Below are 22631 nucleotides of genomic sequence, written 5' to 3'. Positions count from 1 at the left end.
TGTAAAAATTCAATGATCGGATAAGTTTCTAAAAAATATTTGTGTAGCTAAACATTTAATCAATCAATCACTCAAGGTACATGCAAAAATGCAGATGTTAAAAACAATTGCATAAAATCAACCTGCAAAAGAGCATGCTGGGATTTTTAAAACATTTGATATTATACGTTTTTTTTAAATGTAGTTGGTGTGAATTCTCATTTAGATTTGAGTCAGTACCACATTAACATTTTAAGTAATAATGACTTCATTGAGTTTGAGTACAACTTACTAGAAGTATTTGAGTTAAAAATGCCTTGGGGTTTACAGTGTATTTTTCTTTGTGTCCCGCAGAGTGCAATTGAATCACTGTTTGGCGCCTCAATGACAGGAATAGCTTATTCCCTCTTTGCTGGCCAGCCACTCACCATATTGGGCAGCACAGGGCCTGTGCTGGTGTTTGAGAAGATATTGTACAAATTCTGCAAGTAAGTTTGTTGACAACAGTATAGTTGTATTGTTATATATAGTTATAATTACATATACAGTAGTATAACGCTATGGGCCCACATTATTAATAATCTCTATGTATTGTCTATAGCACTCAGGCCATTTCTGTACTCACATCTCTGTGTTGTGGAAAATTCGATCCAAAGATTAAGGCAGAGATATAATATAATATAATTTTATAACATTTTTAATACAAGGAGCTGGAGGGGAGATCCACCTCTGATTTCACAGGGAAGAACTCAAATGATAAATGGTTACATGCCCCTTATATAGTGGGAGGTGATAATACAATCATATTGTTACCCAACACCTCTTTCAATACAAGCAACAGTTCTGGAACACAATGGCTTTGTGTTAGGGTGGAGACATACCAGGAGTCTGTGAAAGGCATGACATCACAGTCCAACACAGAACATATCCCGTGAGAAGTTACAACAGCTCACCCCAAATTCTGCCACCACATCTGATAATGTGCGATTTGATTGCATGATGATCATCCGTCCCTATAACAATAGTTAAGGTCACATGCTGATGGAGGATGACCGGATGTCATATACAGTACTGCCACAGTACATTGATCATTTGTTTTAATGTTCTATACTGCTTTAAGTAGTATTAAAATACCATTGTGGTAATGACAACCTCAGATCCCATATCCTGCAGATAGATCAGAGAGGAGGTTAAAACCTCAGATGTTGTCAAAATAATTTACGAGATGTTAGTGCTGCAGTGTCAGTGATTTCTCTTCCGGTGCTGTGCATGCACTGTACTGTGAAGGATCTATGTATTTTTTAATTGAGCTGCCCTTTTTGGGACTTCCTGAATAAATAAGATTACATTTACAAATATAAAATAAATGGGATGTTTTGCACTCTGTCCTCAGGGAGTATGGATTATCCTACCTCTCACTGAGAACCTGTATAGGGCTGTGGACTGCATTCCTCTGTCTGCTCCTGGTGGCCACAGATGCCAGCTCCCTGGTGTGTTACATCACACGATTCACAGAGGAGGCCTTCGCCTCGCTCATCTGCATCATCTTCATCTACGAGGCCTTGGAGAAGCTCATCCACCTGGGGGAACACTACCCCATCAACATGAACAACAACCTGGACAAACTCACACGATACTCGTAAGTGTGCACTCACTCCATTGAATCAAATCAAATCAACATTTATTGATCGCATTTATTGATTGCGTACACAGATTTGCAGGTGTTATAGTAAACAACAGTATATAAACAGAATATTAGGTGACCAGCGTTCAATGACTCTCTATATACAGTACATGGCACATTAGTCTCAAACTGCAGGGCAGATTCCCAGGTGGCTAGGCATGGCCTGAAGGTAGAAGCTGTTATTGTTATTCAGTCTCTCTTTGATGCATCTGTACCATCTCTTTCTGCTAGAAGGTAGAGTGAACAGACCGTCTCGGTTTGCTGAGGTCCTTGATCATCTTCTTGGCCTCTTAAACTGCATCTTAATCCAGAACTAGGCATAATCTGTGTCAAGCAAACCGTCCCTTAGAGTTCAGAATGACAGCAACATCTTAACTTGTGTTTGAAAGAAGTCCTGCATAGCATTTGAGATGATCGTGATCGGTAAGGGATTTGATGGTGAAGTGTTCTGTTGTTTCCATAGGTGTTCATGTGTTGAACCTCCGGATCCCAGTAATGCCACCCTACGGTACTGGGAGCAGAACAACATTACTGCTTCGGAGATCTATTGGGAGGCACTTGAGGTCAAGGTAGTGTATGAGAGGGTGTGGCATAATTTGTTGATAGGATCAAGCAAAATTAGGAAGATGATGGATACTGTAAATAGAACCCATGGTTAGTCTTGTGGTTTTTCCAGGTTTTGTCACATGTTGAGGATAAACGTTTTACTCTACACACAAAAGGAAATGTTGTATTGTATTTTTGATTAAACAGCACACCCCCAGCATGATGGTAGAGACCAAAAAAGAGCACATTTAGGTTGTTCCACACAAAGTGGCAGGCTCTCTCAGATGGAGCTGGCCCAGTGCAGGGGATTAAGGACATGTGGGCTGGATTACTCTGGATTACCCCATGACAAATCATGAAAACACATTTTTAGTATTAATGTAACTTTTTTTGTGGACAAGCATGCTCTTATCCCAGCAGGACCCTGGGGTCAATTCCATTTAAATGTAGGATGTTCCAATTCCAATTCCCTTAAATGCTCTGAGAATTTTTTTAAATTGGAATTTCAGTTAATTCAAATTAAATTGTATTGGTCACATACACATATTTAGCAGATGTTATTGCGGATGTAGCAAAATGCTTGTGTTCCTAGCTCCAACAGTGCTCCCTGGTGCACAACTGAGCAAGAGGACAAGTACATTAGGGTGTCTAGTTTGAGAAACAGACGCCTCTCAAGTCCTCTACGGCAGCTTCATTAAATAGTACCTGCAAAACACCAGTCTCAACGTCAACAGTGAAGAGGCGACTCCTGGATGCTGGCCTTCTAGGCAGAGTTCCTCTGTCCAGTGTCTGTGTTCTTTTGCCCATCTTAATCTTTTCATTTTATTGGCCAGTCTGAGATGTGTCTTTTTCTTTGCAACTGCCTAGAAGGCCAGCATCCCGGAGTCGCCTCTTCACTGTTGACATTGAGACTGGTGTTAATTTGCGGGTGCTATTTAATGATGCTGCCAGTTGAGGCATCTGTTTCTCAAACTAGACTCTCTAATGTACTTGTCCTCTTGCTCAGTTGTGCCCCAGGGCCTCCCACTCCTCTTTCTATTGTGGTTAGAGCCCGTTTGTGCTGTTCTGTGAAGGGGTAGTACACAGCATTGTATGAGATCTTCAGTTTCTGGGCAATTTCTCGCATGGAATAGACTGATGAGTTTCAGAAGAAAGTTATTTGTTTCTGGCCATTTTGAGCCTGTAATCTAACCCACAAATGCTGATGCTCCAGATACTCTAAAGTCTAAAGGCCAGTTTTATTGCTTCTTTAATTAGAACAACAGTTTTCAGCTGTGCTAACATAATTGCAAAAGGGTTTTCTAATGATCAATAAGCCTTTTAAAATGATAAACTTGGATTAGCTAACACAACGTGCCATTGGAACACAGAGTGATGGTTTTTAATAATGGGACTCTGTACGCTTATGTAGATATTCCATAAAAAATCTGCCGTTTCCAGCTACAATAGTCATTTACTACATTAACAATGTCTAGACTGTATTTCTAATCAATTTCATGTTATTTTAATAACATGAAATTGTCGGAATGTCGGAGTGGCATTGACTAAAATACAGTAGAATAGAATACAGTATATACATATGAGATGGGTAAAGCAGTATGAAAACATTATTAAAGGGACGAGGGTTCCATTATTAAAGTGGCCAGTTATTCCATGTCCATGTACAGTTGAAGTTGGAAGTTTACATACACCTTAGCCAAATACATTTAAACTCAGTTTTTCACAATTCCTGTAATTTAATCCTAGGAAAAATTCCCATGTTTTATGTCAGTTAGGATAACCACTTTATTTTAAGAATGTGAAATGTCAAAATAATAGTAGAGAGAATGATTTATTTCAGCTTTTTTTTTTTCATTACATTCCCAGTGGGTCAGACATTTACATACACTCAATTATTATTTGGTAGCATTGCCTTTAAATTGTTTAAATCGGGTCAAACATTTCGGGTAGCCTTCCACAAGCTTCCCACAATAAATTGGGTGAATTTTGGTCCATTCCTCCTGACAGAGCTGGTGTAACTGAGTCAGGTTTGTAGGTCTCATTGCTCGCACACGCTTTTTCAGTTCTGCGCACAAATTTTCTATAGGATTGAGGTCAGGGCATTGTGATGGCCACTCCAATACCTTGACTTTGTTGTCCTTAAGCCATTTTGCCATTTGCGACAAAGCTTTAACTTCCTGACTGATGTCTTGAGATGTGGCTTTAATATATCCACATAATTTTACTTCCTCATGATGCCATCTATTTTGTGAAGTGCACCAGTCCCTCCTGTAGCAAAGTACCCCCACTACATGATGCTGCCACCCCCGTGCTTCACGGTTGGGATGGTGTTCTTCGGCTTGCAAGCCTCCCCCCTTTTCCTCCTAACATAACAATGGTCTTTATGGCCAAAGAGTTCTATTTTTGTTTCATCAGACCAGAGGACATTTCTCCAAAAAGTACAATCTTTGTCCCCATGTGCAGTTGCAAACCGTAATCTGGCTTTTGAATGGTGGGTTTGGAGCAGTGGCTTCTTCCTTGCTGAGCGGTCTTTCAGGTTATGTCGATATAAGACTTGTTTTACTGTGGATATAGATACTTTTGTACCTGTTTCCTCCAGCATCTTCACAAGGTCCTTTGCTGTTGTTCTGGGATTGATTTACACATTTCGTAGCAAAGTACGTTCATCTCTAGGAGACAGAACTCATCTACTTCCTGAGCGGTATGATGGCTGCATGGTCCCATGGTGTTTATACTTGCGTACTATTGTTTGTACTGATGAATATGGTGCCTTCAGGCATTTGGAAATTGCTCCCAAAGATGAACCAGACTTGTGGAGGTCTACATTTATTTTTCTTCGGTCTTGGCTGATTTATTTTGATTGTCCCAGGATGTCAAGCAAAGAAGCACAGAGTTTGAGGGAAGGCCTTGAAATACATCCACAGGTACAGCTCCAATTGACTCAAATGATGTCAATTAGCCTATCAGAAGCTTCTAAAGTCATGACATAATTTTCTGGAGTTTTCCAAGCTGTTTAAAGGCACAGTCAACTTAGTGTACGTCAACTTCTGACCCACTGGAATTGTGATACAGTGAATTATAAGTGAAATAATCTGTATGTAAACAATTGTTGGAAAAATTACTTGTGTCATGCACAAAGTTGATGTCCTAACCGACTTGAAATTTGTTGAGTGTTTGAAAAACGAGTTTTAATGATTCCAACCTAAGTGTATGTAAACTTGTAAACATCAATTGTATATAGGGCAGCAGCCTCTAAGGTGCAGGGTTGAGTAGTCGGGTGGTAGCCGGCTAGTGATGGTTATTTACCAGTCTAAAGGCCTTGGAATAGAAGCTGTTTTTCACTCTCTCGGTCCCAGCTTTGATGCACCTGTAATGACCTCGCCTTCTGGATGATAGCGGGACGAACAGGCCATGGCCCCCGGTGATTTTTTGAATGTGTCCATAAACACTCCAACCAGCTGGTTTGCACATGCCCTGAGGACGTGGCTGGGGATGCCGTCTGGGCCAGGTTAACACGCTTAAATGTCTCTCACTTCGGCCACGGAGAACGAGAGCCCACAGTCCTTGGGAGCGATCTGCGTCGGTGACACTGTATTATCCTCAAAGCGGGCAAAGAAGGTGGTTAGCTTGTCTGGGAGTAAGACGTCGGTGTCCGCGACTTGGCTGGTTTTCCCTTTGTAATCCGTGATTGTCTGTAGACCCTGCCACATACGTCTCATGTCTGAGCTATTGAATTGCGACTCCACTTTGTCTCTGTACTGATGTTTTGCCTGTTTGATTGCCTAACGGAGGGAGTAACTACACTGTTTGTATTCAACCATATTCCCAGTCACCTTGCCATGATTAAATGCGATGGTTCACGCTTTCAGTTTTTCGCGGGAATGCTGCCATCTATCCACGGTTTCTGGTTTGGGTAGGTTTTAATAGTCACATTTGGAACAACATTCCCTATACACTCAGTCCCCTTGTCCGTGTAAATTGACTGATTTGAAATGGAATTGACCCCAACCCTGTAATACAGGATGTTTTGAATGACCACCTATTATTGCAGGACTGCATAAAGAGGCGAGGGGAGTTTGTGGGCACCGCCTGTGGCCCTCATGGACCCTACATTCCAGATGTTCTCTTCTGGTCTGTGGTTCTCTTCTTCTCCACTGTCTTCATGTCGGCTTTCCTCAAAGAGTTCAAGTTCAGCCGTTACTTCCCCACCAAGGTAAGGCAGCAGACCCAGTTCCTGCTGTAATCCCACTCATTTGTATCTGTTATGTGTTTGTCGACTGCAGACAGGGTAGGGTTTCTGTCATGCTCCTGAGTTTCATGGTGCAGTGAAGCACTCTAGTGGTCATATTTGAGTACTGTCGGAGTTTCTAATGGAGACGTGTCTGCCTCCACCACTTCCTTTGGATTCTATTATGGTTTAAGGCAGCACTTTTTCTCCCGTTGTCTGAGCACAGAACCCCCGTTTTTTCTTCAAGCCAAATGTGTGGCCCATGTGAGAATTGAATCAACAACCAAGGTGCTCTGTGTTTGATTTACCTGTGCAATCTGTGATTGACATAGTAGTTTGATGTTGAACAATAATATAGATTTTTCCCCCGTGCTAAAACCAGACAGTTGACATGCACCCCTCTCTTGCACAGTTGAGAGCCGTCATCAGTGATTTTGCTGTGTTCATCACCATCTTTACCATGGTCCTGGTGGACTATGTCTTAGGGGTCCCGTCTCCAAAACTAAAAGTCCCCAGTGTGTTTAAGGTGAGGTAGATATCAAGATATTACCATGTGATTCCACATTTTTAACTCAAGATACTCTACACTATGGACAGTCGCCATGCTATGTCGATGCAATATTTACCAAGAACTTAAATCTTTGCAGCCGACCAGAGATGACCGTGGTTGGTTGATCAGCCCGTTAGGCGGCAACCCTTGGTGGACCACCTTAGTGACAGTGATCCCTGCTCTGCTCTGCACCATCCTCATCTTCATGGACCAGCAGATCACCGCGGTCATCATCAACAGGAAGGAGCACAAACTAAAGGTACTGTAGACCAGTGCTTCCCAAAGTCGGCCCTTGCCCGAGCACCACACAGCTGATTCAAATAACCAAACTCATTATCAAGCTTTGATTATTTGAATCAGCTGTGTAGTGCTAGGGCCAAACACCAAAAGGTGCACCCCAGGACCGAGTTTGGGAAACCGTGCAGTAGGCTACTGGAATGGGGAGGCTCAGATCATCTGGGAGGCTTTATATACCATAGCCTGACCGTTACCTGTTTGGTACTGGTTGTTGACATGGATTAAAGAAGCCCCCTTCAGAAGTATTTTTTTTTAATCATCGCAGAGTAGTCAACATTTTGACAGTGGAGCACTTCTGTAAACATCATTTCTTGAAACATTCCATTTGAAAGTGTTGCCATTCCTAAGTATTGAGTAGTGCATTCTCAGTTGTGCTGTATTGTCTATCAATTCCCACAGAAAGGCTGTGGGTACCATCTGGATCTGTTTGTGGTGGGCATCATGCTGGGGGTGTGCTCCATCATGGGGCTGCCCTGGTTCGTGGCTGCCACCGTGCTTTCCATCTCCCACGTCAACAGTCTGAAGCTGGAGTCGGAGTGCTCGGCCCCCGGGGAACAGCCCAAATTCCTGGGCATCCGGGAGCAGCGCTTCACCGGCCTCATGATCTTCCTGCTCATGGGCTGCTCCGTCTTCATGACCTCTGTGCTCAAGGTCATCTGAGCTCATATTGTTTTGGCCCTAGCCTCCGGGCTGTCCAAAGACTTTTCCTATCACAGTGTAATATACAGTGCATTCGGAAAGTATTCAGACTCCTACACGTTTTCACATGTTGTTACGTTACAGACTTATTCTAAGATTGATTAAATCCTTTTCCCCCCTCATCAATCTATGGATGGGGAGCGTCGCTGCAAAGCTATTTTCAGGTCTCTCCAGAGATTAGGTTTAAGTCCGGGCTCTGGCTGGGCCACTCAAGGACATTCAGAAACATGTCCTGAAGCCACTCCTGCATTGTCTTGGCTGTGTGCTTAGGGTCGTTGTCCTGTTGGAAGGTGAACCTTCGCCCCAGTCTGAGGACCTAAGCACTCTTGAAAAGGTTTTCATCAAGGATCTCTCTGTACTTTGCTCCGTTCAGCTTTCTCTCGATCCTGACTAGTCTCCCAGTCCCTCCCTCTGAAAAAAAAAAACATACCCACAGCATGATGCTGACACCACCATGCTTCACCGTAGGGATGGTGCCAGGTTTCCTCCGGACGTGACGCTTGGCATTCAGGCAAAAGAGTTCAATCTTGGTTTCATCAGACCAGAGAATCTTGTTTCTCATGGTCTGAGAGTCCTTTAGGTGCCTTTTGGCAAACTCCAAGCGGGCTGTCATGTGCCTTTTACTGAGGAGTGGCTTCCGTCTGGCCATTCTACCATAAAGGCCTGATTGGTGGAGTGCTGCAGAGATGGTTGTCCTTCTGGAAGGTTCTCCTATCTTCACAGAGGAACTCTGGAGCTCTGTCAGAGTGACCATTGGGTTCTTGGTCACATCCCTGACCAAGGCCTTTCTCCCCCGATTGACCGGGTGCGAGCCCTAGGAAGAGTCTTGGTGGTTCCACTATTTTCTTGGGGACCTTCAATGCTGCAGAAATTTGTTGATACCTTTCCCCAGATTTGTGTCTCGACACAATCCCGTCTCTGAGCTCTACAGACAATTCCTTTGACCTCATGGCTTGGTTTTTGCTTTGACATGCACTGTCAACTGTGGGACCTTATGTAGACAGGTGTGTGCTTTTCCAAATCATGTCCAATCAATTGAATTTACCACAGGTGGACTCCAATCAAGTTGTGGAAACATCTCAAGGATGATCAATGGAAACAGGATGCACCTGAGCTCAATTTCATTTCTCATAGCAAAGGGTCTGAATACTTATGTAAATAAGGTATTTCTGTTTTTTATTTTTTATAATTTGCAAACATTTCTAAAAACCTCTTTTCACTTTGTCGTTATAGGGTATTGTGTGTAGATTGACGAGGAAAACAAAATGAATACATTTTAGAATACGTCTATAATGTATTAAAATGTGGAAAAAGTCAATGGGTCTGAATACTTTCCGAATGCAATATAAGTATCTCTGTCTTGCTTAAGTTGTATTTATTTTGCACCCAGAGTATAAGTCTGCAGTGCCTCAAAGTGAACAGATAATTTATACCATTATGTTTTATGTGGTTCAAGGCCACGTTTTCGACTGTTTCCCGTCTTTACTGATGCTTGTATAACTGAATCATAATATGATTGCTCTCGTCCCTTCAGTATATTCCCATGCCTGTCTTGTATGGAGTATTCCTGTACATGGGAGCATCTTCGCTCAGAGGGATACAGGTAAGATGTCACGAAGCACACTCAGATAAAGTTAAAGTACACTCTCAGTCAAAATATGATTGTAAGGCTAAGTTCTAAAACACTTGGCTAACATCTAAAGCTAAGTTCAAAAATACCATCTTGAGAAAATGCAGACTTATCACCACACAGTTGGCCTGAATTGAATTCTCCTGAGGTTATCATGTAAAGCCTTTGTTCTATTGCTCATCAGTTCTTTGACCGTCTGAAGCTGTTTGGAATGCCAGCCAAGCACCAGCCAGACTTCATCTACCTGAGATACGTTCCCCTGAGGAAGGTCCACCTCTTCACCATCATCCAGCTCAGCTGCCTGGTCATGCTCTGGGTCATCAAGACCTCCAATTATGCCATTGTCTTCCCCATGATGGTTAGCAAATGCCTTTCTCCTAGCTTTCTCCCTGGGTCATAGGTTACATGTGGATTTATTTGGCCACATTGTAGTTTAACACAATTAGCACCACTATGAGATGTACAGTATAGCCACTGACTTAAGTTTTACATTAGAATGCGTCCACACCAGAAACAGGAGATAGGCTCCTGCCCTATGGGCCGTTCTTGCTGGGACAAGGATTATTTAGTAGGTTTTGTCTGAGTGTCATAGGTTGCACCTCCGTCACTCGGTCACGTCATGCCATTGTTTTTGAACGTTCTCAAGCCATCTATCAGCCCTCTAAAATGGTGATAAACTCAGCCATTCTGGACGGAGAATAACTACTGTTCTGTCGAAATTACACTATAGTGCATGGAAATAGAATGACATTGATAAAGTAGAGACATATTTTGTAGGAAACAACTTTGCCAGCATTATCATGTTGTCAAATTATTTTAGACAGATGGCAGTGTTGTCATTAGCTAGCAATGATAACGTTAGCTAGCTAAAATCCGGTGCCCCCCCCTCAATTTTAGTTAGCTAGCTAATGTTATACGGCATCTAAAGTAAATTTGGTGACATCAAAATGATGACAAAAGGTTTTCCTACTAATTATTTTCCCCTTTTGAATGTCATTCTATTTCCAAGCCCCCGTAATGCACTTTTGATTAAATGTTCATCAGCGCTCCTTGATGATGCATTAAGTAGATGCATTAAGTAGAATGCTCAGTTAGGCATCCGTCCAAAACGAACGTTCAAAACTATATTTTGACGAAACATGCAATCCGTGAATAGTAAGTTAAGTAGTAAGTGTGTTTGTGTTCTTTGCAGGTGTTGGCTCTGGTGTTTATTAGGAAGCTGATGGATTGCTTCTTCACCAAGAGAGAGATGAGCTGGCTGGATGATCTCATGCCAGAGAGTAAGAAGAAGAAATTGGAGGAAGCCGAAGAAGAGGTATGAAAATAGCATCTACATAACAAAGCTAGAGTTTGAGACTATAAGGTTCTATCTGCAAAAATATGATTCTGAGATAATTGGCTTTAAAGTTCCAGACTCTCATTAGTTTGAATGGTGCCAGTGATTTTTATCTTGTAGTCTTTTGAAGTAACAACATGAATTTGGTTATTTAGAGTACCAAATCAAATGTATTTATAAAGCCCGTTTTACATCAGTCGATGTCACAAAGTGCTATACAGAAATCCAGCCTAAAATACCAAACAGCAAGCAATGCAGATGTAGAAGCACGGTGGCTAGGAAAAACTCCCTAGAAAAGGCAGGAATCTAGGAAGAGACCTAGAGAGGAACCAGGCTATGAGGAGTGGCCAACCCTCATCTGGCTGTGCCAGGTGGAGATTATAACAGTACATGGCCAAGATGTTAAAATGTTCATAGATGAACAGCAGGGTCAAATAATAATAATCACAGTGGTTGTAGAAGGTGTAACAGGTCAGCAACTCAGGAGTAAATGTCAGGTGGCTTTTCATAGCCGATCATTCAGAGTTAGAGTTAGGTGTGGTAGGACGAGAGGGTCGAAAACAGCAGGTCCGGGACAAGGTAGCACGTCCGGTGAACAGGTCAGGGTTCTGTAGCCGCAGGCAGAACATTTAAAACTGGAGCAGCAGCACAACCAGGTGGACTGGGAACAGCAAGTAGTCATCAGGCCAGGTAGTCCTGAGGCATGGTCCTAGGGCTCAGGTCCTCCGAGGGAAGAGAGAGAGAGAGAATTAGAGGGAGCATACTTAAATTCACACAGGACACCGGATAAGACAGGAGAAATACTCCAGATATAACAGACTGACCCTACCCCCTGACACATAAGCTATTGCAGTATAAATACTGGAGGCTGAGACAGGAGGGGTCGGGAGACACTGTGGCCCCGTCCGACTATACCCCCGGACAGGGCCAACCAGGCAGGATATAACCCCACCCACTTTGCCAAAGCACAGCCCCCACACCACTAGAGGAATATCTTCAACCACCAACTTATTACCCCGAGATAAGGCCAGCAAGGCCTTAGAGAACATTGAACAGAACAAGGCTATGTCAATAACTCAAAATAATGTTCATTTTTACTGTAGATACAGTGCCTTGCGAAAGTATTCGGCCCCCTTGAACTTTGCGACCTTTTGCCACATTTCAGGCTTCAAACATAAAGATATAAAACTGGATTTTTTTGTGAAGAATCAACAACAAGTGGGACACAATCATGAAGTGGAACGACATTTATTGGATATTTCAAACTTTTTTAACAAATCAAAAACTGAAAAATTGGGCGTGCAAAATTATTCAGCCCCCTTAAATTAATACTTTCTAGCGCCACCTTTTGCTGTGATTACAGCTCTAAGTCGCTTGGGGTATGTCTCTATAAGTTTTGCACATCGAGAGACTGACATTTTTTCCCATTCCTCCTTGCAAAACAGCTCGAGCTCAGTGAGGTTGGATGGAGAGCATTTGTGAACAGCAGTTTTCAGTTCTTTCCACAGATTCTCGATTGGATTCAGGTCTGGACTTTGACTTGGCCATTCTAACACCTGGATATGTTTATTTTTGAACCATTCCATTGTAGATTTTGCTTTATGTTTTGGATCATTGTCTTGTTGGAAGACAAATCTCTGTCCCAGTCTCAGGTCTTTTGCAGACTCCATCAGGTTTTCTTCCAGAATGGTCCTGTATTTGGCTCCATCCATCTTCCCATCAATTTTAACCATCTTCCCTGTCCCTGCTGAAGAAAAGCAGGCCCAAACCATGATGCTGCCACCACCATGTTTGACAGTGGGGATGGTGTGTTCAGCTGTGTTGCTTTTACGCCAAAACGTTATGTTTTGCATTGTTGCCAAAAAGTTCAATTTTGGTTTCATCTGACCAGAGCACCTTCTTCCACATGTTTGGTGTGTCTCCCAGGTGGCTTGTGGCAAACTTTAAACTACACTTTTTATGGATATCTTTAAGAAATGGCTTTCTTCTTGCCACTCTTCCATAATGGCCAGATTTGTGCAATATACGACTGATTGTTGTCCTATGGACAGAGTCTCCCACCTCAGCTGTAGATCTCTGCAGTTCATCCAGAGTGATCATGGGCCTCTTGGCTGCCTCTCTGATCAGTCTTCTCCTTGTATGAGCTGAACGTTTAGATGGACGGCCAGGTCTTGGTAGATTTGCAGTGGTCTGATACTCCTTCCATTTCAATATTATCGCTTGCACAGTGCTCCTTGGGATGTTTAAAGCTTGGGAAATCTTTTTGTATCCAAATCCGGCTTTAAACTTCTTCACAACAGTATCTCGGACCTGCCTGGTGTGTTCCTTGTTCTTCATGATGCTCTCTGCGCTTTTAACGGACCTCTGAGACTATCACAGTGCAGGTGCATTTATACGGAGACTTGATTACACACAGGTGGATTGTATTTATCATCATTAGTCATTTAGGTCAACATTGGATCATTCAGAGATCCTCACTGAACTTCTGGAGAGAGTTTGCTGCACTGAAAGTAAAGTGGCTGAATAATTTTGCACGCCCAATTTTTCAGTTTTTGATTTGTTAAAAAAGTTTGAAATATCCAATAAATGTCGTTCCACTTCATGATTGTGTCCCACTTGTTGTTGATTCTTCACAAAAAAATACAGTTTTATATCTTTATGTTTGAAGCCTGAAATGTGGCAAAAGGTCGCAAAGTTCAAGGGGCCGAATACTTTCGCAAGGCACTGTATGTAACTTTTATTGTAATGATTTATCTCTGCATGTGTTTTAACCAATTAATTATATATAGTACTATCACTATAGTTTAACAACTTCCTGTTGATTATCATATTCTTCAGGAGGAGGAGCAAAGCATATTGGGAGAGGAAGAGGGAGTAGTGCAATTACCATTAGAAGGATATCAAAAGTAAGTCAGGCCGTTATGATGACATTATATCTCCCTTTTTAAACTGTAAAAAGACTTCAAGCTTCATTGGTAGTAAAATAGTTGACTGTTTGTTGTGTATTATAATGCATGATTATGTCTTGTTTTTTAGGAGTGAATCCGTACTCAACATCACAGATGAAATGTCCAAAGGCTCTTTTGGAAACACGTGGAATGTCAACTCCGACAACTCAAAATGGTATTGCATTTTGCCTCAAGCATGTTTCCCCAAAATCAGCACATTGGGGTTTTTCATTTAAAACGTATCTTTGTTTCTCTTCTGTCAGTTTGTATAAAAATGTGTCTTAATTTAAGATATGTGCCTGCAACTCAAACTTTCTTGCACATTTCCCCATGGCATCAATCCTTGTGAAAATATGGAGTTTGTTGAGAATATCTCAAGTTAGGATACCTCCTATACTGAATAGATACCGTGTCATAACCATTATATTGGAAACAGATGACAATGTACCATTGAATTCATAAAATGCCTCTTATTGACCCAAGTTCTATGCTCAGAGAATTTTCAGGATATTGATATGTCATGGCTATTGTATATGAACGAAATTGCAGATTCACCGTTCGGTTGAAACTAGATGCTACTTATTCGCTGTAGAAAGGAGTTGTCTCTCCACTTTAGAACTGATGACTTTTCTTGACTGTATTTTCCCATTCCATCTCTGTCATAAACTCTCTTATGTCCTCTAAGATGCTGAACCCCTCAAAGGTAAGAGTCTGATCCCCGTGCCCGTTTGAGCTTCCTTACTCCATTTGGTGACCATCACTTTTTGGAATAAAAATAATTATGTTTATCTTTGCATGATATGAGGCAGGATTATACAATGTCTTATTCCTCAATTTACCATCAGGTTGAAATTAGATGCTGCTTATTTTGCATCTTTCAAATTGTCATGTTATGCATTTTCGAGTTCATGAACACTGGGAGAGCACAGCTCTTTGAAACTCTTTGATGACTGCCAATGTTAGGCAAAGGTAAATATTATGGATGCTAAATCCGTTACCTGTTCACTGCTTGGAATATAAACCCAGCGTATTACAGGCAGAGACAAATGAATGTGCTCAGTCTAAAGTGACATGACTGAGAAAGCAAGGATGTAAAGTGCATGTAGGAAAGTGCATCTCTGACAACATGATGCTGCTGTGCCAATCAGGCTCTGCTAGCATGACAGTCATCCCTCTACCCAATCTACTATGCCTCAGCCAATGGCCGTGACGGGCAGTTCGGTAAGGAGCACGACAGCGTACTAGCTGCAGGCTCCCATTACGCAACAGCTGGAGAGTGTAATTATATTAGTACATCTCTCTTGTGAAAACTGCTCTTTCATGAACATTGTCTGAGATTCTGATCCCATTATACTTCTCAGCTGCCTGAACATACAGTGCAACTCTGTATGGGATGGGATTACCATGCGATTTACTAAAGCACATCAATATGGTGTTAATGTTCACGTTAAAGCCCCTCCCTACTAAAACATCAGTTGATGATACATTTGGGGACACAGATTAAGTCTAATCCTGGACAAAAAAATGATTCATAATGTAGAATCTCCATTGTTGGAGCCAGACAGCTGATAGTTAGTTATAAGCTACGTTCTGAAATGGTATACTTGAAAGCACTAACAGCCAGTGTTGATACCCACAGCTTATCCAAGAACAGTGGAAGGAAACAAAAGAAGAGGATAAATATGCAGAAGGGCTGCTTCGCAAGGGAGACAAGTCTATGACGTTTCCCCCTCCACTGTGTTGAAAACAAATCAAAATTGTGTGCCACAGTTTACCATTCCTTTACATTTGTCTTGTAAATCTTTGTGTGTTCAAAAGCGTTAGTGTTTATAGTTTATGTGTCGGAAGCTGCTTCTTTGTTTTGATTTGTTTTTGTGTTTTTAAATGTCAAGTAATACCCGCGTGATATAGGAGAGGTAAGTTTGACTGTATGTGAAAGCAACGGAATGTTACTTGTCGAGGATATATCTGTCACATTGAGAAACTGTTTTCAGCTTGTGTTTGTTTTTTAATTTATTGAATGTATTTTGTATGTTTTTGTATTTTTTTCAATATCATAATATGACAGTTGTTTTGAAATTGCTAAATTATCCAACCAGATAAACAATCGATTAAAAAAGTGTGTACAATACTGCAGTTAAAGACTATGTACTGTGCATCAGTATATACAATTGACGAGTTCATATATCTACAAAATAGGCAAAGTGAAAATGTACTGTATGCATGCAACTTTAATTAATCCACTTTTATGAAATATACAGCATCTGATGAACCTTTTACTGCAGTGGGCTAAATCACGGTCACTTGGAGTGTTTCTTGGTCGTCTTAAACAAATCTACTTTGAAACAAAAGTATACACCTCACACAGATGGTTATGAGTTTAAACATTTTTTATTACCTTTTAAGTTTGCATCCCGGCGTAAAAAACAAACATTTCGCCCATGGGGCCACTAGGTCGTTTGACTGCAGGAATTGGCTACTTTCATTGGCAAATACAAATCTACAGTATCTGTGTTAAAACATCCAATGTATTGCATTATGAGTTTAGCTATTTGCAATAGTCTTTAAGTTTAGAATATTTTCCAATTGTGTTACTACCAGTAAAGAGATTAGCTGAAAATAGCATTTCTATATTATTTATTGTTGGCAATTTATTATTGTACAAAGAGCAAACATTGCATTGAGCATTTGATTAGTAAAACGCCTGACTTACGTTGTAGAATACTGTTATGCATATCAATAGATAGTATTGAAACAATGTTCAAGAAGAAAATATAATCCTGGCATTTATTTTAAATCATAAATATTTGTTGCCAAAGTTGAAATAGTTGCAGTTATTGCAGTATATCAATATTTTCAAGCTGCAAAGTTAATGCTCGTTTGTTCTTTTTTTTATTTGAGTTGTTTGTCATGGGGGCAGTGTGTGTGCCCAGGAATGATTGTCCACTCAGTAACTAAATATGAAGCTTAACTGATACTTGAAGGTGTCTGCTAAAGGGCAACATACATGGCTATAGAAACAAATGCAATAGCACTTTTTCTAGAAGGGGAACATTTATAGGAGCTATATTTATTGTTATAAAGATTATTAAACTATATTTCCTTTGTAAAATACCAACAACGAATTTGTTCACATCTAATTTTCTAAGCCTATTTATCTATAACACCTTTTGCTTCATTTTAAATGATCAGTATCTGCACAATATTTTGAAAATCTCTTGTTGAACATTTCTACTCTGCTACTACTACTCGTGTTACTAATTGTACTTAGCTCTGAATAAATGTGTTTGAAAAGTCACTCAATCAGTTTTGTTTGTGGCAGAAATCCGTGAAGCAGTGTAAGGAAACATGGCACTGCAAAACAATATTACGTTTACTTTCTGCTATTGTTACTGGTCTTTAGAGCTGAAGTATGACTGTTTATTATGTATCTTGTGTACAGTTGAAGTCTGAAGTTTACATGCACCTTAGCCAAATACATTTCAACTCAGTTTTTCACAATTCCTGACATTTAATCCTAGTAAAAATTCCCTGTCTTAGGTCAGTTAGGATCACCACTTTATTTTAAGAATGTGAAATTTCAGAATAATAGTAGAGAGAATGATTTATTTCAGCTTTTATTTCTTTCATCACATTCCCAGTGGGTCAGAAGTTTACATACACTCAATTAGTATTTGGTAGCATTGCCTTTAAATTGTTTAACTTGGGTCAAACGTTTCAGGTAGCCTTCCACAAGCTTCCCACAATAAGTTGGGTGAATTCTGGCCCATTCCTCCTGACAGAGATGGTGTAACTGAGTCAGGTTTGTAGGCCTCATTGCTCGCACACGCATTGCTCGCACAGTTCTTCCCACACATTTTCTATAGGATTGAGGTCAGGGCTTTGTGATGGCCACTCCAATACCTTGACTTTGTTGTTCTTAAGCCATTTTGCCACAACTTTGGAAGTATGATTGGGGTCATTGTCCATTTGGAAGACCCATTTGCGACCAAGCTTTAACTGATGTCTTGAGATGTTGCGTCAATATATCCATATAATTTTACTTCCTTATGATGCCATTTATTTTGTGAAGTGCACCAGTTCCTCTTGTAGCAAAGCACCCCTACAACATGATGCTGCACGGTTGGGATGGTGTTCTTCGGCTTGCAAGCGTCCCCCTTTTTCCTCCAAACATAACGATGATCTTTATGGCCAAAGAGTTCTATTTTTGTTTCATCAGACCAGAGGACATTTCTCTAAAAAGTACAATCTTTGTCCCCATGTGCAGTTGCAAACTGTAGTCTGGCTTTTTAATGGAGGGTTTAGAGCAGTGGCTTCTTCCTTGCTGAGCGGCCTTTCAGGTTAGGTCGATATAGGACTCTTTTTACTGTGGATATACTGTAGATAATTTTGTACCTGTTTCCTCCAGCATCTTCACAAGGTCCTTTGCTGTTGTTCTGGGATTGATTTGCGCTTTTCGCACCAAAGTACGTTCATCTCTAGTACACAGAACGCATCTCCTTCCTGAGTGGTATGATGGCTGCATTGTCCCATGGTGTTTATACTTGAGTGCTATTGTTTTTACAGATGAACGTGGTACCTTCAGGCATTTGGAAATTGCTCTCAAGGATTAACCAGACTTGTAGAGGTCTACAATTTTTTTCTGAGGTCTTGGCTGATTTCTTTTGATTTTCCCATGATGTCAAGCAAAGAGGCACTGAGTTTGAAGGTATGCCTTGAAATACATCCACAGGTATACCTCCAATTGACAAAAATTATGTCAATTAGCCTATCAGAAGCTTCTAAAGCCATGACAGAATTTTCTGGAATTTTCCAAGCTGTTTAAAGGCACAGTCAACTTAGTGTATGTATATTTCTGACCCACTGGAATTGTGATACAGTGAATTATAAGTGGAATAATCTGTCAGTAAACAATTGTTGGAAAAATTACTTGTGTCATGCGCAAAGTAGAAAAACTAGAGTTTGTTAACAAGATATTTGTGGAGTGGTTGAAAAACGAGTTTTAATGACTCCAACCTAAGTGTATGTAAACTTCTGACTTCAACTGTATGTACATTTACTATGAAAGTATAAAACTCAAACTTAATACATTTATTTGAACATGTTTCTTTTCCCCATCAATATTACTGCATGCTGTTTGGAATGTCTGATTTGGAGTAAGTCAACTAGTGATCTGAAGTGGCCTTGACACCTAAAACAAATGCCCAAAATAGAACCCTAATTCTAAATTTGTAAGAGTTTTTAGATTTACTCTGTATGCTTTGATCTAGGAGAAAGCCAAGGAGTATGCAATTTCCAGTGAATAAAGGCAGGGAGGGTCAACTTTCAGTTCAAGTTGACCAGTCAACCTTATACACTAGGGCAGCGTTTAGACAGGCAGTCCAATTCAGAATAATTTTTTCACTAATTGTTTTTTTGACCAATCAGATCAGCTCTGAAAAAAATTGGATGTGATTGGTCAAAGGTCAGGTCACATTACACTGTGGGTGAAAGTGTTTGACAGAAATCCCCTCAACTGAACTGAGTCTTCCACTTCACTCACAGCCACACCTGCCTTGTTGAGCATAAGGTTGGATAAAGAGGAAGTACAATTGCTGAAGTCATTCATTGCAGGACCTCAATTTGCCTGGAGGTAATACGTTGGATTATACACTGTGACTTCACTTGAACATATTGTACAAAACAATGACAGCCTCATCCACAGAAGTGAGTTACATATAATTTTTTATTCAACAACAAAAGAGACCCAAATTCTATTACGACAAATGCCCAGTATGACCCTTAGAGATTTGGAATATAAATAGAATTGTGTGGGCAGGCGTTTTTTTTCTAAATCAACAGATGGTTTTCAATTCACTAGCTGACAGCTTAGAGAGGTATCACATCCCAAAGCATGACATATATCTGGCACATGTGACTAGTTTATTTCCATGCCAGTAACACCTAGGAAGTGCTCCCTGATCACTGATCCCTGCCAGGCTGTTGATTCACATCACGTCATTCCATTACTTGATTGAAATCCCTGGGTGTGTTTTCCCCTTGGTGATATGGCTGTCCTCAAGGCTGATTGATTTGGGTTCCACCTCCGTGATCACAGGTTCTCTACTCGAACATGATCTTGAATTGTTACTCATCGATTGACACAGGTTCTATATTTATATATAATACAATGACATGTATTATAAAAGTAAGGATTATATTTGAACTGAATATAGTATTTCCACAGTATTTGTGTTTATGGGTTCATAAAATAAGGCATCTCTCTGGTTAGTGTTTAGATACACTACATGGCCAAAATTATGTGGACTCTCATTCCAAAATCATGGGCATTATATGGAGTTGGTCTGCCCTTTGCTGTTATAACAGCCTCCACTCATCTGGGAAGGCTTTCCACTAGATATTGGAACATTGCTGCGCGGACTTGCTTCCATTCAGCCACAAGAGCATTAGTGAGGTCGGGCACTGATGTTGGGCGATTAGCCCTGGTTCGAAGTCGGCGTTCTAATTCATCCCAAAGGTGTTCAATGGGGTTGAGGCCAGGGCTTTGTGCAGGCCACCACTCCAGCTGACACTTGGCAATGAGCATGGTGATCTTAGGCTTGTGTGCGACTGCTCGTCCATAGAAACCCATTTCACGGTGTTCCCGCTCTGTGAGCTTGTGTGGCCTACCACTTCACGGCTGAGCCGTTGCTCCTAGACGTTTCCACTTCACAATAACAGCACTTACAGTTTACCGGGGCAGCACTAGCAGGGCAGAAGGTTGATGAAACTGACTTACTGGAAACGTGGCATCCTATGGCGGTGCCACGTTGAAAGTAACGGAGCACTGAGATTGTGTGGGTGTTTGCTCGATTTTATACACCTGTCAGTAACGGGAAATAGCCAAATCCACTCAATTTGAAGGGGCGTCCACATACTTTTGAGTGTATCTTTGGATATTTGAATACATTTTGTATGGCAAGAATAATGGTTTATTAACATTTTTCTCCAACAAAATTAGCAAGCTACAGACTACAGATTTTGGGCCAGTTTTACCAACATTTTTTACCTGTTATTTTTAGAAGGAGAGTGTTTTTTTTATCAAACCTTTTTATTGTTTAACCATTCGGTCTTGTTCCCCTCCTAACACTGAAAATCTTGCCCTTGAAGTAGAAAGTGAAGCATTTTGTTAATACAGTATGTCACCATTTTATGTTAACAAACAAAAAGCAATTGACAGGCAACACAATTTCTTGTCGGAGGATTTATTAGCATGACCAGAAGAAGGAGGATACAGGGGGGTCATTCTGGATGAGTTGCATTCTCTCTTGACTGGGGGCTCATAAGACATAAGCTACTGGGACTCTGTGACTGATTAGTAAGACACTGGAACTCTGTGACTGATTAATAAGACACTGGGACTCTGTGGCTGATTAATAAGACACTGGAACTCTGTGACTGATTAATAAGACACTGGGACTCTGTGGCTGATTAATAAGACACTGGGACTCTGTGACTGATTAATAAGACACTGGGACTCTGTGACTGATTAATAAGACACTGGGACTCTGTGACTGATTAATAAGACACTGGGACTCTGTGACTGATTAATAAGACACTGGGACTCTGTGGCTGAGTAGAGGAGCCCTATTCTCGTCTGCCTCGGCCATTCTTCAGCCAGGACACAAATTCCTTGGCTGCCTGGTCCTGCAGGTAGGAGCTCATGTCGCTGGTGTAGGTACCCTCTGCATGTCGTTTGATGGGACCCCTGAAAAAAATATGGAGAGATTTTATAGTGTTGATAGTAACTATATAAAAATAATAATATATGAGAAATAAGCAGTTGTTGAACACATTGATTCACTGTGCATTATTAAGCTGCTATAGTAAGATTTCTCTGAGCTGTAACTGAAAACCATGTAAAACCATGTAAAACCATGTAAAACCATGTAAATCACCAACATGTAGTAAATATCTACAGTCATAAACATTTTGGCCATTTTTGTCTTTGTTTATAGCTCATTATAGCTCATTCATCCTATCGCTTAAGTACTGCATTCATACAGTTTCAGGTTAAGCTGGAACATATTGGAAGATGATCTACTGCTTTTTGAAATGGAATGAGGAAAACAGACACACACAGTAGGAGAAAAATAAAGAAACACTCACCCACTTCTCTTCGAGTTCATTAGCCACTGGACAAAGTCTTGCACTCGTCTCGACTGGAGATATTTACTGTAGTCGTTAGAGAATGTTCCCTCTGAATGTCTCTTCGTGTTCGAAAGCTCCCTTGGCTCGCTGAACATAGAGTCCTCTGTCAATAGGCTGCAGAAACAGACAAGTCAGTAGTTACAGGATGCTGAGAGAGAGAGAGAGAGAGAGAGAGAGAGAGAAAGAGAGAGACTAAACCTGATTGGTGCAGAGTTCAAAAGTTTCTCAGAGTTTGAGGCTCCTACCTGGAGTTGTCCTCTGTGTCCTCCTGCGGGATTTGCAAGCTGCTCTGAGCAATGATCAAGAGCAGAAGTCCAGCGAAAGAGTGGGTGCCTTTCATCTTTTGACCTCCTAGATATTAGCAGTGGAAATAGGAAATTGCTAAAAACAAATTCAGAGAAACTTCCTGATGTGAAGTATCAGCGGTTGAAAATGAGTTGTAGGGGTTTGGTGCTGCTCACCTGTGTTCCCTCTGTTGAGCGTCGGTGAGAAAGGGGGAGTCTGTGCCTGGCTGCCTGCTGTGCGTAGGTAGATCTCTGCTGTT

The 22631-nt window shown here is 41.0% G+C and overlaps 2 protein-coding genes across 7 annotated transcripts in view; one reads left to right on the top strand and one right to left on the bottom strand.

Moving 5' to 3' along the window:
• Window positions 1-17195, top strand: part of LOC139380285 (sodium-driven chloride bicarbonate exchanger-like) — a 57728-nt gene extending 40533 nt beyond the window's left edge. For 3 of the 6 annotated variants that reach the window (XM_071122852.1, XM_071122854.1, XM_071122851.1), the window contains 13 exons: window positions 334-467; window positions 1373-1618; window positions 2127-2232; window positions 6261-6422; window positions 6850-6963; window positions 7085-7246; window positions 7684-7935; window positions 9518-9586; window positions 9798-9971; window positions 10806-10928; window positions 13788-13855; window positions 13986-14072; window positions 15537-17189. In XM_071122852.1, the coding sequence (XP_070978953.1) occupies window positions 334-467; window positions 1373-1618; window positions 2127-2232; window positions 6261-6422; window positions 6850-6963; window positions 7085-7246; window positions 7684-7935; window positions 9518-9586; window positions 9798-9971; window positions 10806-10928; window positions 13788-13855; window positions 13986-14072; window positions 15537-15618 (1779 nt within the window). In that variant the 3' untranslated portion in view covers window positions 15619-17189. Of the gene's footprint in view, window positions 1-333; window positions 468-1372; window positions 1619-2126; window positions 2233-6260; window positions 6423-6849; window positions 6964-7084; window positions 7247-7683; window positions 7936-9517; window positions 9587-9797; window positions 9972-10805; window positions 10929-13787; window positions 13856-13985; window positions 14601-15536 lie in introns of all 6 variants that reach the window. The other 3 variants (XM_071122853.1, XR_011628433.1, XM_071122855.1) reach the window with 3 other exon arrangements.
• A 3980-nt stretch (window positions 17196-21175) lies between these two features.
• On the bottom strand, window positions 21176-22631 carry LOC139380412 (pro-glucagon-like). The gene is made up of 4 exons (XM_071123064.1): window positions 22549-22631; window positions 22333-22438; window positions 22046-22201; window positions 21176-21644 (listed from the first exon to the last, which is right to left on the bottom strand). Exons 2-4 carry the CDS (start codon window positions 22425-22427, stop codon window positions 21524-21526), a joined length of 372 nt encoding a protein of 123 aa, XP_070979165.1. The 5' UTR covers window positions 22428-22438; window positions 22549-22631; the 3' UTR covers window positions 21176-21523.

The sequence above is a fragment of the Oncorhynchus clarkii genome, chromosome 22 (genome assembly GCF_045791955.1).
Source record: "Oncorhynchus clarkii lewisi isolate Uvic-CL-2024 chromosome 22, UVic_Ocla_1.0, whole genome shotgun sequence".
NCBI lineage: Eukaryota > Metazoa > Chordata > Actinopteri > Salmoniformes > Salmonidae > Oncorhynchus > Oncorhynchus clarkii.
This window is presented reverse-complemented; position numbering and strand designations above follow the sequence as displayed.

Coding starts and splice junctions, on each gene's coding strand:
- LOC139380412 (XM_071123064.1), bottom strand. CDS start 22,427: ATGAAAGGCACCCACTCTTTCGCTGGACTTCTGCTCTTGATCATTGCT. Junction 22,202..22,332: donor GACACAGAGGACAACTCCAG/GTAGGAGCCTCA, acceptor CTGTTTCTGCAG/CCTATTGACAGAGGACTCTA. Junction 21,645..22,045: donor ATGAACTCGAAGAGAAGTGG/GTGAGTGTTTCT, acceptor TATTTTTTTCAG/GGGTCCCATCAAACGACATG.